The sequence below is a fragment of the Scyliorhinus torazame genome, chromosome 4 (genome assembly GCF_047496885.1).
Source record: "Scyliorhinus torazame isolate Kashiwa2021f chromosome 4, sScyTor2.1, whole genome shotgun sequence".
NCBI classification, from domain to species: Eukaryota; Metazoa; Chordata; class Chondrichthyes; order Carcharhiniformes; family Scyliorhinidae; genus Scyliorhinus; species Scyliorhinus torazame.
In genome coordinates this window covers 123,461,129-123,475,482 of record NC_092710.1, presented here as the reverse complement: position 1 = coordinate 123,475,482, position 14,354 = coordinate 123,461,129, and the positions used below count along the sequence as shown (strand labels likewise).

Below are 14,354 nucleotides of genomic sequence, written 5' to 3'. Positions count from 1 at the left end.
GGAGGCGCTCCTGGATGCGGTGGAGCAGAGGAGGGACGCCCTGTATCCCGGGCACGGCCGCAGAGTTGCCCCACGCCACAGCCGGCGTCTGTGGAGGGAGGTGGCAGAGGCCGTCACCGCTGTGGCCCTAACACCACGGACAGGCACCCAGTGCCACAAGAAGGTGAACGACCTCGTCAGAGCAGGCAGGGTGAGCCTCCCCCATATCCCCCATATCCCCTCTCCCCCAAATCCCCCCCTCCCCCATATCCCCCCCTCCCCATATCCCCCCTCCCCCATATCCCCCATATCCCCCCTCCCCCATATCCCCCCCTCCCCCATATCCCCCCTCCCCCATATCCCCCATACTCCCCCCTCCCCCATATCCCACCACCCCCATATCCCCCATATCCCCCCTCCCCCATATTCCCCCCTCCCCATATCCCCCCTCCCCCATATCCCCCTCCCCATATCCCCTTATACTCCCCCCTCCCCCATATCCCCCCACCCCCATATCCCCCATATCCCCCCTCCCCATATCCCCCATATTCCCCCCTCCCCATATCCCCCCTCCCCCATATCCCCCCTCCCCCATATCCCCCCTCCCCCATATCCCCCATATCCCCCCTCCCCATATCCCCCCTCCCCCATATCCCCCATATCCCCCCTCCCCCATATTCCCCCCTCCCCCATATCCCCCCTCCCCATATCCCCATATCCCCCCTCCCCCATATCCCCCATATTCCCCCCTCCCCCATATCCCCCCTCCCCCATATCCCCCCTCCCCCATATCCCCCCTCCCCCATATCCCCAAGTGAATCCAGCCCTAACCTTAACCTCTGCAATGCACGCGCAACCGATGGCGTGCATTCATATACCTGCCTAACACTGTTGCCTTTTACCCCTGCCACCACCGCCCCCCCCCCCCACAGGAGAAGCGCGCACACAACACCAGGGAGCATGTGAGGACTGGAGGAGGGCCCGCTGATGAGAGGCCACTGACCGTACACGAGGAAAGGGCCCTGGAACTGGCTGGCGGACCTGAGGACCGGGAGGTTGCTGATGCAGAGGTCGGGGCCCCACGAGCAAGTGAGCCACCAACAGCCCGTCCCCATATCCCCCCTCCCCTATATCCCCCTCTCCCGTATCACCTGATCACTGCCTGATGTCTAACCATGCATGCTTCATTGTGTATCGCAGGACCAAACGTCCAGGCACCCATCCCCGCAGATGCAGACCGCCCGCAGGATGCCCCTCGGAGACCACGGGAGACGGAGAGACCCGCACCCTCCAGCATGCGACGCCCGCAGGATGCCCCTCGGAGACCACGGGAGACGGAGAGACCCGCACCCTCCAGCATGCGACGCCCGCAGGATGCCCCTCGGAGACCACGGGAGACGGAGAGACCCGAACCCTCCAGCATGCGACGCCCGCAGGATGCCCCTCGGAGACCACGGGAGACGGAGAGACCCGGACCCTCCAGCATGCGATGCCCGCAGGATGCCCCTCGGAGACCACGGGAGACGGAGAGACCCGGACCCTCCAGCATGCGACGCCCGCAGGATGCCTCTCGCACACCACGGGAGACGGAGAGACCTGGAGCAACAGGGAGACGACACCCCCGTCACGTGCGGGAGCGACCACCCAGCGATGAGGGGGGCAGCCACAGGCCCCCGTCACATCCGAGCCAGGACACCACTACCCAGGACACCACTATCCAGGACACCCCTACCCGGGACACCACTACCCAGGACACCACTACCCGGGACAGCACTACCCGGGACAGCACTACCCGGGACAGCACTACCCGGGACAGCACTACCCAGGACACCCCTACCCGGGAAGACGAAATACCGGACAGTGACTCAGAGTGGATGGGTGGAGACGAACCCCCACCCCAAAGTGCCATGGACTCAGAGTGGGACGAAGAGCACGACACAACGCCACTGCTGTCACCAACACCCTCCACCATCGCAGGAACACTCACCACGGTTAGGCACTTTAGTGATGAGGCGTCTGGTACACTCACTGGTGCGCACAACACAGCCGTCCCGGTACAGCAGGTGGAGGTAGGAGCAGCAGAGGGACCGGGCGGTCGGAGGGCAGCCCAGGCCAAGCGAACATCTGCCGCCCAGATGGATCCCGGGTTCCTGCAGTTACCACACCCACACATAGATCCGATGCAACCACCGACACGGAGACGAGCGAATAGGGTGACGGGTGACTTGCGGCGGCTGCGGTCGCAGGTGGAGGAGTCCACCCGCGTCCAGGAGCTGGGAGTGGTCCCGGTCATGCGTGCCACCCAGGCTGACACCGCACGGGTGGCGTCCGCGGTGGAGGCAATGGGTGCGACGGTGTCAGACATGGGGAACGGTTTGCGAGGCCTGGGGCCTTCCGTGCAGGCGGCGTCTGTGGCCCAGGAAATGGCTGCCCTCTCACAGGAGGCCATGAGCCAGTGCCAGCGCCAGATGGCAGAGGCGCTCAACGCCATAGCCCAGTCTCAGCAGGCCATGGCCCAGTCTCAGCAGGCCATGGCCCAGTCTCAGCAGGCCATAGCCCAGTCTCTGCAGGCCATGGCCCAGTCTCTGCAGGCCATGGCCCAGTCTCAGCAGGCCATCGCTGAGGGCATCGGCGCCAGTGGCCATGTGCGAGCTGGCGTCGCACTGTCGCAGACAGGGTTCGACAACCCCCTGGGCTCCATGGCTGCAAACGTGCAGACCCCTGTCGATACCAGCACGGGCCTCCAGGACTGGCAGCGCCAGATGTCGGGGGCGCGTCGGATGGCCAGTCCGTTCGCATCCCCCACCCATGTAGAGGCCTGGGGGCCATCGGGCACCCCGAGGGAGGAGGAGGTGGTGTGGTCCGTCCCGGCTCCCTCTGTAGGGGAGGTCCCGGTACACCGCGACACCTCGGACTCCCCCCCTTCCGTCCCAGGTGCATCGGGTGGGCAACGGGCAGGACAGGCTGGCAGCTCGCCATCCCAGTCGCCCGGGCCGCAGCCTGGCCCATCTAGGCCAGGACGCCCCAGGAAACGGCCGCCAAAGGGATCCAGTGTCAGAGGGCAGGAATCACAGGAGTCCACCTCCAGTTCTGCTGTACCGTCTGGGGAACCACGTAGACGTAGTCAAAGGGCCCGTAAGGCCAAACAATTAGACACTGAGTAAGTTGGCATGGGTGCAGGGCACAGATGAGTTTTAGGCGCTAGGGCACGTGCATGAACTCCTTTGGTTATTAAAGTCAATGTTACACCTACCGAAGCTGCCTTTGTGCTCTGTCCAAAGTGTGCGGGGGTGTCATGTACGTTGAGCGCAAGTGTGTGTGTGAGGGGTGGTCTTACCTCAGCCCCAGGTGAGTCTGCCCCCTTCCCCCTGGGCCGCCATCAACATCCCCCGGGCAGAGGACGGGACCGTGCGCTGCAGTGTCACAGCCGCATGCAGGGATGGTCCGGGTGGATGGTGGTACTGTGGCCATGGGTCAGACATAGTCCAACGATGTAGAGCCAGGAGCTCATCGGAGGCGGGTTGCCATCATTCTCCATGGCCTGCGATAGACACGCGTCCACCCGCAACTGGGTGAGCCCGGCCCGTTGTGCCGCCGGTGGATCGGCAATTGGGGGTGGGGGGGTGGTGTGCATGCGGGTGGGGTGTGTGGGGTTGGGGAGGGGGGTGAGGGTGCTGGGTGGGTGGATGGGTGGGGGTGTGGGTGGTCGGCTGTTGTCATGGTGTGCGGTCTGTGGCCATACTACCCGATTCCCACGCCCATCTAGTCAGTGAAGCGGGCGTCTATCAGTCTGTCCCGTGCCCTCTGGGCCAGCCGGTAACGGTGGACAGCCACCCGTCTGTGTCTACCCCGTCTGCCCTGACCATTGCCCCCATCCCCCTCTTCTGGGGAGGACTGGGCCTCTTCCTGCTGCTCCTCCACTCCGCCCTCCTCTGCCTGCGGCACATCGCCCCTCTGCTGGGCTATGTTGTGCAGGACGCAGCACACCACAATGATGCGGCCGACCCTATCTGACCGATACTGGAGGGCGCCCCCAGAGAGGTCCAGGCACCTGAAACGCATCTTCAGCACGCCAAAGCACCTTTCGATCACTCCCCTTGTCGCTACATGGGCATCATTGTAGCGGTTCTCCGCCTCATTGCGTGGCCTCCGTATAGGCGTCATCAGCCACGATCGCAATGGGTAGCCCCTGTCGCCCAGCAACCAGCCCCTCAGCCGGGGATGGCGTCCCTCGTACATGCCGGGGATGGATGACCGCGACAACACGAATGAGTCGTGTACACTGCCTGGGTGACGGGCGCAGACGTGCAGGATCATCATGCGGTGGTCGCAGACCACCTGTACGTTCATCGAATAGGTCCCCTTCCTATTAGTGAACACGGCCCTGTTATCTGCAGGTGGCCGCACGGCGACGTGCATCCCATCGATCGCGCCCTGGACCATGGGGAACCCGGCAATGGCAGAGAAGCCCACGGCCCGGGCATCTTGGCTGGCCCGGTCCACGGGGAAGCGGATGTAGCGGTGCGCCATGGCATAAAGGGCATCTGTCACTGCCCGGATGCACCGATGCACCGATGTCTGCGATATGCCGGACAGGTCCCCACTCGGTGCCTGGAATGACCCCGTTGCATAAAAGTTCAGGGCCACCGTAACCTTGACGGACACGGGGAGAGGGTGTCCCCCGCCAGTGCCACGCGGTGACAGGTGTGCCAGCAGGTGGCAGATGTGTGCCACGGCTTCCCGGCTCATCCGGAGTCTCCTCCTGCATTCCCGGTCCGTGAGGTCCTGGTATGACTGCCGGGGCCGGTACACACGGGGCGCCCTCGGGTGCCTCCGTTGCCGTGGGGCCGCGACGTCCTCCTCCCCCTCCTCGTCCTGTCGGTCAGGTGTCCCTCCAGCCTGGGCGGCTGCCGCCTGCCCCTCTGCGGCAGCCTGCGCCGCCTCTCTGGCACGCTCCTCCTCCTCCTCCTCCTCATCCAGGGCAACAGAGACATGAGCGGCTGCCACCACGGCGGCCAACATCGCTGGATGGTCTGAAAACATGACGGCCTGGTGGGGGGGAGGGGAACGACGACATGTCATCATTGCCCATATCCCCTCCTCCCCCCAGCCAGGTGGCATGGACCGCATGGGTCCAACTGTTGGAGGCTGGCACCTGGCCAGGTGGACCAACTCATTTGCCCTCCCATCACCCACCCCGGCACGGCCCCCTCCCCAACCTCCACCCCAGCACGGACCCCCCCCCCCAACCTCCACCCCGACACGGACCCCCTCCCCAACACCCAACCTCCACCCCAGCACGGACCCCCCCAACCTCCACCCCGGCACGGACCCCCCCCCCAACCTCCACCCCGGCACGGACCCCCTCCCCAACCTCCACCCCGGCACGGACCCCCTCCCCAACCTCCACACCGGCACGGACCCCCCCCCAACCTCCACCCCGGCACGGACCCCCTCCACAACCCCCAACCTCCACCCCGGCACGGACCCCCTCCCCAACCTCCACCCCGGCACGGACCCCCTCCCCAACCTCCACACCGGCACGGACTCCCTCCCCCAACCCCCAACCTCCAGCCCAGCACGGACCCCCCCCCAACCTCCACCCCGGCACGGACCCCCTCCACAACCCCCAACCTCCACCCCAGCACGGACCCCCCCCCAACCTCCACCCCGGCACGGACCCCCTCCACAACCCCCAACCTCCACCCCAGCACGGACCCCTCCAACCTCCACCCCAGCACGGACCCCCCCCAACCTCCACCCCAGCACGGACCCCCCCCAACCTCCACCCCAGCACGGACCCCCCCCAACCTCCACCCCGGCACGGACCCCCTCCCCAACACCCAACCTCCACCCCAGCACGGACCCCCCCCAACCTCCACCCCGGCACGGAACCCCCCCCAACCTCCACCCCGGCACGGACCCCCTCCCCAACCTCCACCCCGGCACGGACCCCCTCCCCAACCTCCACACCGGCACGGACACCCCCCCAACCTCCACCTCGGCACGGACCCCCTCCACAACCCCCAACCTCCACCCCGGCACGGACCCCCTCCCCAACCTCCACACCGGCACGGACCCCCCCCCAACCTCCACCCCGGCACGGACCCCCTCCACAACCCCCAACCTCCACCCCGGCACGGACCCCCTCCCGGCACTCCCCCGGAGCCCAGCCTACTCTAACCACCCCCCCCCCCCCCCCCCCCCCGCCGCACACACACACAAGCCGAGACACACCTCTCCTCAGGCAATCAGTCTGCGGCCACGCCATTTCCTGCCCAGAGCCAACCCCCCAGGCCGTCACTCACCTCCTCGCTGGTCGGCGTGAGCCTGGAGCACCGGGTCACGCCGATGAAAAGGAGGTTTGATTCACGTCGACGTGAACGGTCATCACGTCGACGGGACTTCGGCCCATCCGGAAGGGAGAATATCGGCAGGCCGAAAATCGGCTGCCTTGCGCAGACCCGTGACATTCTCCGCGGCAGCGGCGCCATTAATGCCCCGCCGACTTTTCTCCCTTCGGAGACTTCGGCGGGGGCGGGGGCGTGATTCACGGCGGCCAACGGCCATTCTCCGACCCGGCGGGGACACCGAACAGAGCGAAGATGGTGTTGAGGGCTTTGATGACGGTGGCAGAAGTCATATCAGGGCATGGGACGGTGAAAGGGAATCGGGAATATTCGTCGACCACGTTACGAAAGTACGTGTTTCGGTCAGTGGAGGGGAGGGGCCCTTTGAAGTCCATGCTGAAACGTTCAACGGGGCGGGAGGCCTTCATCAGGTGCGCACGATCTGCCCGGCAGAAGTGCGGTTTGCACGCTGCGCAGACCTGGCAGTCTTTGGTGACCGCCCTGACTTCCGCAATGGAGTAGGGTAGGTTGCGGGCCTTTATGAGGTGAAAGAACCGGGTGACCCCTGGGTGACAGAGACCATCGTGTAGGGCCCGGAGTTGGTCCACTTGTGCGCTGGCACATGTACCTCGGGATAGGGCATCGGGGGGCTCGTTGAGCTTTCCGGGGCGATACAAAATCTCGTAATTGTAGGTGGAGAGCTCAATCCTCCACCTTAAGATTTTATCATTTTTGATCTTGCCCCGCTGTGTGTTATTGAACATGAAGGCAACCGACTGTTGGTCAGTGAGGAGAGTGAATCTCCTGCCGGCCAGGTAATGCCTCCAATGCTGCACAGCTTCTACGATGGCTTGGGCCTCCTTTTCGACAGAGGAGTGCCGAATTTTGGAGGCATGGAGCCGCACCGGGAAAAGAATGCCACGGGTCTGCCAGCCTGGTTGAGGGTGGCGGCCAGAGCGACGTCTGATGCATCTCTCTCGACCTGAAAGGGGAGGGACTCGTTGACTGCGTGCATCGCGGCCTTGGCGATGTCAGCCTTGATACGATTGTAGGCCTGGTGGGCCTCAGCCGTCAGGGGGAAAAGTGGAGTGGATGAGTGGGCAGGCCTTGTCCGCATAGTTAGTGACCCACTGGGCATAATAAGAGAAGAACACCAGGCATCGTTTGAGGGCCTTGGAGCAGTGAGGGAGTGGGAGGGGGAGTTCCATGAGGGGGCACATGCGGTCGGGGTCGGGCCCTAGAACTCCATTTTGCACAAAATAGCCAAGGATGGCTAAGCGGTTGGTGCTGAACACGCACTTCTCCTTATTGTACGTGGGGTTCAGGAGCTTGGCGGCGTGGAGAAATTTGAAATGGTTAGCGTCGTGGTCCTGCTGGTCGTGGCCGCAGATGGTGACGTTATCTAGGTACGGGAAGGTGGCCCGCAGTCCGTACCGGTCAACCATTCTGTCCATCTCCCGTTGGAAGACCGAGACCCCATGAGTGACGCCGAAAGGAACCCTGAGGAAGTGGTAAAGGCGGCCGTCTGCTTCGAACGCAGGTTATTGGCGGTCCGCCTTGCGGATGGGGAGCTGGTGGTAGGCAGATTTCAGGTCCACTGTAGAGAAGACCTGGTACTGTGCAATCTGATTGACCATATCAGCTATGCATGGGAGGGAGTACGCATCGAGCTGCGTGTACCGATTGATGGTCTGACTGTAGTCAACAACCATCCTGTGTTTCTCCCCAGTCTTTACAACTACCACTTGGGCTCTCCAGGGGCTGTTGCTGGCCTCAATGATGCCTTCCCGCAGTAGCCGCTGGACCTCCGACCTGATGAAGGTCCTGTCGTGGGCACTGTACCGTCTGCTCTTGGTGGTGACGGATTTGCAATCTGGGGTGAGGTTTGCAAACGGGGAAGGTGGGTCGACCTTAAGGGTCGTGAGGCCGCATACAGTGAGTTAGAGTTAGACTTTGGAGGTTGCACTGGAAGTCCAGGCCGAGTAACAGGGCAGCGCAGAGAGTGGGGAGGATGTAGAGCCGGAAGTTGCTGAACTCTACGTCCTGGACGGTGAGGGTGGCGATGCAGTACCCCCGGATTTCCACGGAGTGGGATCCGGAGGCCAGGGAGATTCTTTGGGTAACGGGGTGCACCGCGAGGAGCAGTGCCTTACTGTAGAGGGGTGGATGAAACTCTCCGTGCTCCCGGAGTCGAGAAGGCAAAGTGTCTTGTGGCCATCGACTTTCACCGTCGTCGTCGCGGATGCGAGGTTGTGCGGTCGGGACTGGTCGAGCGCGATGGAGGCGAGCTGCGGCTGGTGTTGGTGGGCCCCGTGATGGTCGGCGGTGGTGGCGGGCGATGAGCGGCCAGATGAGGTGCCCGACGAGCAGGGGTCCTGTGGCGCCGTCCAAAATGGCGGCGAAGATGGTGGCGATGCAGTACCCCCGGATTTCCACGGAGTGCACATGGGGCACACATGGCGGCAGCGTTACAGAAGGCGGCGCCCACGGGCTGCACGCGTCTGATGGGAGGAAGATGGCAGCGCCCACGGGCCGCACGTGGGGGGTGAAGGAACAATGCGCCTGGATGCAGCGGCAATCGACCGGGCCTGGCACACCGCAGCGAAATGTCCCTTCTTCCCGCAGGTCTTGCAGCTGGGCAGTGCTGCCGGGGGTGCCTTGTCTGCCCGCAGAAATAGCACATGTGCCCCTGGGGTTGGTTGGCTGCCGCGCAGGCTTGGGGTTGGCTGGGGGCAGCCGCTGGTGGGACCCACGATGTCCATGAGGGGAACGCCGTGCAGTTGGGGGTGGTACGATTGTACATTACGGGAGTTGCTTGCTCGCCGTGAGGTCGAGCGTACCCCCTTCTAAGTGGTGCTGGAGGATGTACGCCGACCCCATGCCCGTAACAAAAGCATCACTGATTAAGAGTTCATTATGGTCAATGGCCGAAACTGCCTGGCAATCACAGTTCCTCGCCAGGATGTGCAGGGCACGCCCAAAATCGTCCAATGACTCACTGGGGAGTCGTTGCCGGGTGGACAGGAGGTGCCTGGTGTAGAGTTTGTTGATCGGCCGGATGTAGTTCCCTTTCAGAAGCGTCTTGGCCTCAGTGTAGTTGGGCGCATCCCGGATAAGGGGAAAAATATCGGAGCTCACCCGTGAGTACAGGAACTGGAGTTTCTGTGCTTCTGATGGTTGTTCTGTCGCTGATCCGATGTAGGCTTTGTCTGCTTGCGGGTGCAGCTGTAGGCGATCTAGCTTGATGCGTAGTTCCATCGCTGTAATATCTCTGCTTAATAAATTGATGCACTATCAATTACGACGAGACGAGAGTAGAGGGTAATCGAGGCTTTATTAAGCAGAGATGTGTTGCCTCCTGCAGCTGCTACTGAAATGGCAGCAGCTGGGTGAGCACACGCATTTATACTCCGCCTACTGGGCGGAGCCAGCAGGCAGGGATCTACCCCCGTACCTGTAGCACAGGAGCCTTACCGTATTACCTCTAATACACGTATTATTCAAACAGCGGTGACTACCACACCTTGTACAATCTTTCCTTGCCTCGCACTCTCTTTCTGTATAACCTGACTTGACTTCAATTTGCCCTTACTTTTCCTATTGCAGCGTTCCTGTTTCCTTCTCCACCCTTCAGTCACAACGGTTAAGAGATTATAGGCATGCATTTCTGTCCATGAGCCGGGAGAATTCCCAGCTCTGTGAACCCGAATTTTTAAAAATGCCTGCCTGAGCATCAGATTTTTGGCCTGTGGATGGGCAGGGAAGCTGCAGGCTATATTAGAAGTCAGGTCGGGTGACAGTGGAAGTAGTGAGGGACAGGCTGGCTGGAAGTCCACAAATTTAAAAAGAAGAATAAAAGGTGAAATATCCATGCAACCTTCACCCACACACAATCCCCTTGCTCCATCCATGCCAAATCATGCCCTGTACCTTCCCCATAAACCCTCATACCGTCCTTGCTAACCTTTGCCCCTCTACCTCCCACCATGACCCTTTGCAGCCCCAATGCTAACTCATGCCAACCTATGCCCCACATCCACACCTTTTGCACTTACATTGACCATGCCAACTCATCCAGAATTCACCATGTGCAGACCTCAGGAATCCTGCAGACTTGAGATAAAATAAAGTGCGAAGTATCTATTACAAACTCCATTTCATTGAAAAATACACTCATTGATAAAAATGTTTTACGTTCTTTCAACTACACAAAACCTTGGGCGGGATTCTCTCAGTCCGGGGCCGGGCCGGAGAATCCCTCCGACCGGTGCGAATCGCGCCCTTACACTGGCACGCGATTTTCTGCAGAGCATGGTTGGCGCGGCGCCGGTCGCGGGCCGCTCTACGCGGCCGGTCCGCCAATTCTCGGGGCGGGATGGGCCGAGCGGCCATTGCGGAAACGCCTAGTCCCGCCGGCGCCATCCATACCTGCTCTCAGCTGGCAGGAACTCAGCGTTGAAGGGTTGGGTGGTGGCCTGTGGGAGGGGGGGGGGGGGGGGGGGGAGTCCGACCCCGGGGAGGCCTCCGATGTGACCAGGCCCGTGATTGGGACCCACCAATCGGCGGGCTGGCCTCTCTGTCTCCTGGCCTCCTTTCTTCCGAGCCGGCGCCTGTACTCCTGCGCCATGTTAGGTCAGGGCCGACGCGGACAAGGGAGACACTGCGCATCCCCCGGCGCCCATTCCACAGCCGAATCAGCAGCTGGAGCGGCGTAAACTGCTCCAGCGCCATGCTGGCCCCCTGTATGGGCCAGTATTGCTGATCCTGGGGCCGTGTTGACGGCGTCGAGAAACACAACGGCGTTTCCGACGGTGTCAACACTTAGGGTGCGATTCTCCGATCGCGGGACGGAGTGTCCGCGCCGTTGTGAACGCCATCGCGTTTCACGATGGCGCGAAACGGGCGCAGGCACTAGCGATTCTGGCCCCCACAGGGGGCCAGCACAGCGCTGGAGCGGTTCAGCTGTTCCAGCCTCACTTCCTGGCGCGCACTGGGGGCGGCGCTAACCCGTGCATGCGCAGTGGTGACGCGCCAACCCGCGCATGCGCGGTGGCTTTACGGAACGTGCCGGCAACGCGCAACATGGCTCGGGGGTTCTGGGGCCGAATGTGCAACAAAGTAGACCAGGGGGGGGAGAGGCTCTTTCGACAGATTCTTTCGACAATTTTGACATGTCCTCCTGACAGTTGCCTTTGACTGTTCATTTTGACAGATCTGTTGACAGTTCCAATGAGTTGACAAATTAGTTTATGCACTTTTCATGGAAATTTATGCGTACTTTTAACAACTCCAAAGGGCACTTTACTTCCTGCAAAGTGTCCCAGGACCTCCACCAAAGGGATATTATCCTGATTATCCAAACGAATCCACCAAGTTCAGAGCTGCTCTTACCTAGTCTACTCGGCACACTTTGGGTTTCACACACCTGACCTACCAAAATCCAACTGAGTGGGGGAAACTGATGATTTAAGTGGATAGCTGTCTCTGTGAACCCGCCACCTAAACAACCCCCCCTTCCCCCCTCGGAAAATGGGAGGTGCTGTGCTGGGGAGGGACCTTCTGATTTTTGTGCACTTCTGCCATTTTTGCTACGATGGAGAGGCTCGCTGTCGTGACGAAAATCCAAGCCATGTTATTGGTCCCATTGTTCAGTAAAGTCCCAGATGCCATATTGGGTTTCCACTGCCAGCAGTTTCCAACACAAATCTTTTCTCAGATGAAGGATGAGGGAACAAAATCCAACTTGTGACATGTTGCGAGATGCACCTCTCCAGCAAGACCTGGACTAACATCTTAGACTACATCGGGTCTCTGAGTGAAGGACCATTGAATGGCAGTGGTGATCATTGAGCAATAAACACTTTAGCTTTGAAGCAGGGCAGCACGGTAGCACAGTGGATTGCACAGTTGCTTAACAGCTCCAGGGTCCCAGGTTTGATTCCCGGCTTTGGTCACTGTCTGTGTGGAGTCTGCACGTTCTCCCCGTGTCTGCGTGAGTTTCCTCCGGGTGCTCCGGTTTCCTCCCACATTCCAAAGATGTGCAGGTTAGGTGGATTGGCAATGCTAAATTTCCCTTAGTGTCCGAAAAGGTTAGGTTGGGTTACGGGGATAGGTTGGAAGTGAGGGCTTAAGTGGGGTGCTCTTTCCAAGGGCCAGTGCAGATTCGATGGGCCTATTGGCCCCCTTCTGCACTGTAAATTCTATGATTAGATGTCTTGAGTGGCATTGCTCGGAAAGAGCAAAAGAAAAATAGCAGTTCATGAACAAGTAAGGTTGATTGCAGTTTTTAAGAGGGAAAAAAAACATGTCGAATTTTTTTACCTAGATTAAAAATAGGCACCTGAGCAATGATGTGTAATGTGGAGGTCGGAGTGTTGCTAATAAAGTAAGCTGAGGAATATTTTGCCTGAAAATTGTCAGACCAGATATGTGTGCAATGTTATATAACATAGATATAACATAGACAACATCAGGAACATAGATAATTTTAATTGCCATGTATCTTAAAGATATTTGTGAGCGTGACTGTTCATTTGGATGTGTATCGAATTTGTTATCAGTAGCAATGTTGTTTAGTTGTTTTTCAGAAGAAATGCAATGATTCCATCTTGCTGCTGAGCTGGACAGCTTGGAAGTCCGAATCTTTTCCCTGGCTCAGCTCCCACTTCTCTCCTCTGAAATATGATCTCTGGCAGTTCCTGTGAAATTCAATACAATAAAACATTCCTCGGGGTAATAACAACTGGTACGTCGGAAATTCCAGGCATAGTCATTCCTTACTTTGAACATTATGTTTGTCTGTCACCTTATAGGATCCTATAATTTATAAGAAGCAAGCCCAGGAGTGTTCCGCAATGAAGTCAGCCGTAAGTATTAATAAGAATCTACTTCAACCAACATTAATATATTTAAATATCAAATACTGTGGAGGCACCGATCTAGGTAACATTGAGTGCGATGCAGATCTTTCTGCTGCCAGACCCTGAGAGTGCAGCTGTTGACTCTAAATGCCATTGATCCTCCTGTGCTGACTTCTCGTCTTCCATATAAATAATATTGTAGAGTTACTGCAGATAAATTCATTCTTGATGTAAGATATTTATAATGCATTAAAATATAGCTTCTTGAATCTCCCAGTACCATACAGCTGTATCTAATGTTGAATTCTAGAAATAAATTCAAACTATAAACTTCTGTCATGCGGCTTTGTAAAACCGTTTAGAAAAATAATTGTAGTTGCTTTCAACCAAAGCATTCTTTATCCAAGTAAAGTTTATTGTGATGTATATCTTACCCAGTACAAATTGGACTTGGGAGTCAATTAATGGCTTAGCTGGGCTTTATTTACTGTTGATTTTATTGTGGAGGTTCGGATTGCGTACAAATTGAATGAGGGTCTATCTGTGCAGCAGACTATTGTTGCTGCAGTTAAGGCACAGTAATATCAATCCTAGAACTGATTATTGAATCATTCAATGTGTGGCAGGAATTGGGAATCTAAACAGCAGCTTAAGAAGTTCTAAACTTATCCAGTTAAATATGATTGATAGAATGACCATATACCGAGTGACTGTGAAAACCTATAACTATTTTACATGGTGGATTTCGAGAAGGGAGCACTGAGGCTCTTGTGGTTTCAGGTCAACATTATTCCTGGTAGTGGGTCTTGGCGGGGGGTCGGTTACCTCAGTTGGCTGGATGGCTGGTCTGTGATGCAGAGCCACATCAACAGCACGGCTAGGTGGGGTTACGAGGATAGGGTGGGGGAGTAGGCCGAGGTAGGGGGCTCTTTCAGAGGGTCGGTACAGACGCGATGGGCCAAATAGCCTCCTTTTGCACTGTAGGGATTCTGTGGAGCATGTGTTCAATTCCTGTAGTGGCTGAGGTTATCCATGAAGGCCCCACCTTCTCAATCTTACCCCTCGCCTGAGGTCTGGTGACCCTCAGGTTAAATCACCACCAGCCAGCTCTCTCTCGAAAGGGGAGAGCAGTCTCGGGTCCTCGGGGACTGTGGCAACTTTCATT

General features: G+C 58.7%; 1 protein-coding gene across 1 annotated transcript in view; it reads left to right on the top strand.

Annotated features, from left to right (window-relative positions):
• The window catches only part of LOC140411432 (uncharacterized), a 232,732-nt gene that overhangs the window by 24,371 nt on the left and 194,007 nt on the right, over positions 1–14,354 (top strand). The window contains exon 2 of the mRNA XM_072500539.1: positions 13,142–13,195. Within this exon, the coding sequence (XP_072356640.1) occupies positions 13,142–13,195 (54 nt within the window). The remainder of the gene's footprint in view (positions 1–13,141; positions 13,196–14,354) is intronic.